This window comes from Penaeus monodon, chromosome 12, assembly GCF_015228065.2.
Source record: "Penaeus monodon isolate SGIC_2016 chromosome 12, NSTDA_Pmon_1, whole genome shotgun sequence".
NCBI classification, from domain to species: Eukaryota; Metazoa; Arthropoda; class Malacostraca; order Decapoda; family Penaeidae; genus Penaeus; species Penaeus monodon.
Genome location: NC_051397.1, coordinates 40,382,082 through 40,385,708, shown reverse-complemented (window position 1 = coordinate 40,385,708; position 3,627 = coordinate 40,382,082). Strand labels below are relative to the sequence as shown.

Genomic DNA, 3,627 nt, shown 5'->3' with positions numbered 1-3,627 from the left:
CGATGCCCCGACTCCCCACAGAGCCACGAAGCATCTTGAACCCTGTGCGCCTGAGAGCTCTGCACGAACCATGAGAGCTCATCGGCGGGTGGATGCTTAATACTGGCTCTCCCCCTAGCTCTCCCCGGCGCCAGCTGTGGCCCTCTGAAGCCTGTACAGCTGGAGAGGCCACGGATCTTGCTGTCGCCTGGAACTGCCAGTCGTCCTCTTCCCCAGCGCCGCCCTCGCCCTCGTCAGCAGAGGAGGCCCGCTTTGTCGTCAGGCCTCAGGAGTCGACCCATGGTTTGACGGGCGTGAAGGTCGTGGGACTGAGAGGACCTTTCAACAGCCGCTCGGGAGTCGCGGGGGAACGACGGCGCCCTCGGAGCTCAGTCGTGGAGACCGCCTATGGTTGCCTCTGCGGAGGGGGCAGTAGGCGAGGTGGTGTCGGCTGCGGGTTGGTGGAGCGAGAGACTGATCGTGCCCGCGCTTTACCTGTGCGTGCTCGTGTGCGTCGTTGTGTACACGGAGACGGTGAAGATGGCCATGGTGCCCATCACCATATTCCTGATCGTGCTCTCCCTCCTCCTCTTTTTCTTTATCCTGTTTTGCGTGTGCTTCGTCGTGTTCCTCTGATGCTGGGAGAACGGCGGCGGCGTTTCCCGGCGCCCCGTTCGGTATCCAAAAGAGGGAAACTACGGCTCCAGGTCCGTTCACATAGACCTGCGCGAGTACCCGAGCAGCGGGAGGCCCTTGTAGCGGCCGCTCGCTGTCGCCTCGGGTACTCGCCAGGCTCCTTACGTGCCAGAGTAATCACCGAATATTTGCTCAGTATTTTCTGTCGCTGGATAACTAATTGGCAACCCTTACGAGCGACGACCTTAGCTGTCTGCTCTTTCCTCTCTGCGAAAGGACATTCCAGTCTTTTTCCCCCGCAAACTGTAACTTATAAAACACGGAGTCTTGTTTCCGCAGACTTCTTCCCCTGTCCTTTCCTTTCTTTCTTGACCTCAAAACAATAACGAATAACTTTAAGGCTGTCTTGCAAGGGGACGAGTGTGAATAAGAGCTGCTCTTTGTGGCCCACGTCTCATTCCCTGCAAAAGCATTTTTCATCATCATTCATTATTTTCATAAATTCAGGCGAGGCTATTCTGAAAGAGCATTCGTTCGCGTGTCCTGAGAGATTACTTACTACACGCCACATGCCACATCCCTACATGCCTCGCGAGACAACATGCCCGTCTCTCTTTATGTGGTCCGCGAGATCATAGTATGTGTGTTCATCTCTCTGCATGTTCTGTGTGATCTGGCCATTGTGTATGCAAGCTAAAGGGGCGTGTTCTTGTCGTATGTGTTGTTGCGTGCCCAGCGTGACGCGCATGTGATTCTCCTCTTCCGTGCCCTGTAACTTTACCTTCCCCCTCTCCCCCCCCCCCTTCTTCTTCTGATTCAAAGGCCGTCGTGATCTCAAAAGCTTCCCTTTAATTCCTATTTTCCTTACCCTCTTCTTTGTCCTTGCCAATTGTAATGAAAAAAAAAGCGAAAACGGTGCTGAGGTTCCACTCTTGCTGCAATGTAAGGCTTCCCCTCCCTCTCCCTCCACTCCCGGTGTCCCCTCCCTCTCTCCCCTCTCCGCCATCCCCTCCCTCTCTCCGCTGTCCCTTCCCTCTCTTCCCACTCCGGCGTCCCTTCCCTCCCTCCCCTCTTCTCCTCCCACTCTCCCCCCTCCGACGTCCCTTCCCTCCCTCCCCTCCCTGTCCCTCCCTCTCCCCCGGCGGTGGCTCCTGGGGGTCCGGTTTGTTCGTTTGTTCGCTGACCGCTCCTCGCCTCCGGCCTCCGCGACCTCGTTTGACCCCGTTAAGAGCAAATCTATTATCAAGGACCTGGTCAGTGGTGGGTTCGCCTCTGAAGGGTTGGAGAAGATAAGTGTAGGAGGCGCTTGAGATTAGAGAGGCGCTGCTATCACAAGCGAGGGCACTGGTGGGCACTGGTGGCTGTGGGCGCATACTTGGCTTGGTACCCGGGAGGTGCCACGGTTTTAGCCGCGCAGGTGTGGGCAGAGCGGCGAGGTGGCTGAGCAGTGCCCCTGCGGCAGCGCACCGAGACGCGCCCGTTCCTCCCGAGGCCAGCTGCGTGGCCCTTAACACCTCGCGGCCTACTTGCTGTGGCAGTGCCCGAGTGCCATCGCGGAAGAGGGATATATGTAAGTGTGAAGCGCCGCTGCAGTGTGCGTGTCGGTGTAACGGCAGTGAGTGTCCATGTGTCGACAAGGGGCAGCAGCAGAAGCAGGTGTGGCTAGTGGAGTAGTGCGAGCTACAGCAGAAGTAATAGTAGTGCGAAGGTAAGCAGAAGGTGGCGAGGTATGATGCGCGAACGTGACGCCATGTCTGCTAGCGACAGTGCTGCCTCCTCCTCGGCTGCTGGAGGAGGCGAGGCCGGGGACGCTAGCGTGGCGGGAGCGGCGGAGGACAAGAAGGGAAGGAAGGGCCGCTCCAAAACCTCCTCCAGAAACAATGACAAGCCCAAAAAGTCCAAGAAATTCCTCGGGTCGTCAGGCACGTTTGCCGCCATCCCCCACCGCATTCAGCTGTCCATGCTCAACTCCGGCCTGATCACCATAAGTAAGTACTCTCTCGCATTCCGTCTCTTTCCCTTCGCCTTCCCTGCTATTTTGACTCACGCTCTCTACAGCTTCAGGGATGCGCGGTTTCCCTTACCACCTTGCTAGTATTATTGTTATTCACAACTAAAATATTATTCACAACTAAAAAAATATTATTCACAACTAAATATATTATTCACAACAAAAAAAAATATTCCCAACTGAAAAATATTATTCACATTAAAAAATTGTTATTCACAAAAATTTTTTTGATTCACAAGTAAAACATTATTATTCACAAAAATATATATATTCACAACAACAGCAACAACAAAAAGGTAAAATAAAGTGAAAATATTGTCAATGCAACTTTTTAAATTCAATTCATAAGCCAAGAGAAAAATGTCAATTGCAAATCAAGAATACTATGTTGCAATGACTCCCACTAAGTCTAATTTTCATATCGAGAATCGTGTGAATTAATTACACTGTCTTTCAAATATGGACCATATATATAAAAAAAATTGAGCCATAACATTCACTCATACACGCAACTGTTCATTAATTGTGCATTAAAATTTGAAACTAAGAAAAATTAACCAATCCACCAACACGTAAACATTCCACAAATACTAACGATATGCAATTCAACATTTCAATCTTGTTATTCCATTCCGTATACTAAGTAAATGAATAGATAGATAAACTTTAAAAACATTTCTCCTGCCTATTTGATTAATTTCGAATCTCGAATTTCCTCCTCTCGATTATTATATTCAGATTTCAGATTCCGTCTGTTGAAATGATTTTCGTCGACTGAAATGTATTTTGCGTCATTCTCTTGGAATACACGGGATGAGTAGCATATTTAATGGATTAACGGGATAAAAAAAAATATTTTAATAGATTATGATAAAGAAAGAACGCGGCCTTTGATAAAAATAAAAACAAAGAAGAGGAAGAAAAAGAAGAAGAAGCAGAAAAACACGACTCAATTCACAGAAGATAAAAAAGGAAAAAAAAAATCGTCATTTTCTAAACAC

At 49.8% G+C, this 3,627-nt stretch overlaps 1 protein-coding gene across 1 annotated transcript in view; it reads left to right on the top strand.

Moving 5' to 3' along the window:
• The window catches only part of LOC119579452, a gene marked incomplete in the record, with an annotated part of 19,192 nt that extends 17,523 nt beyond the window's left edge, over positions 1 to 1,669 (top strand). Inside the window, 1 exon segment of the mRNA XM_037927264.1 lies at positions 55 to 1,669. Within this exon segment, the coding sequence (XP_037783192.1) occupies positions 93 to 1,001 (909 nt within the window).
• Between the last annotated feature and the right edge of the window lie 1,958 nt (positions 1,670 to 3,627).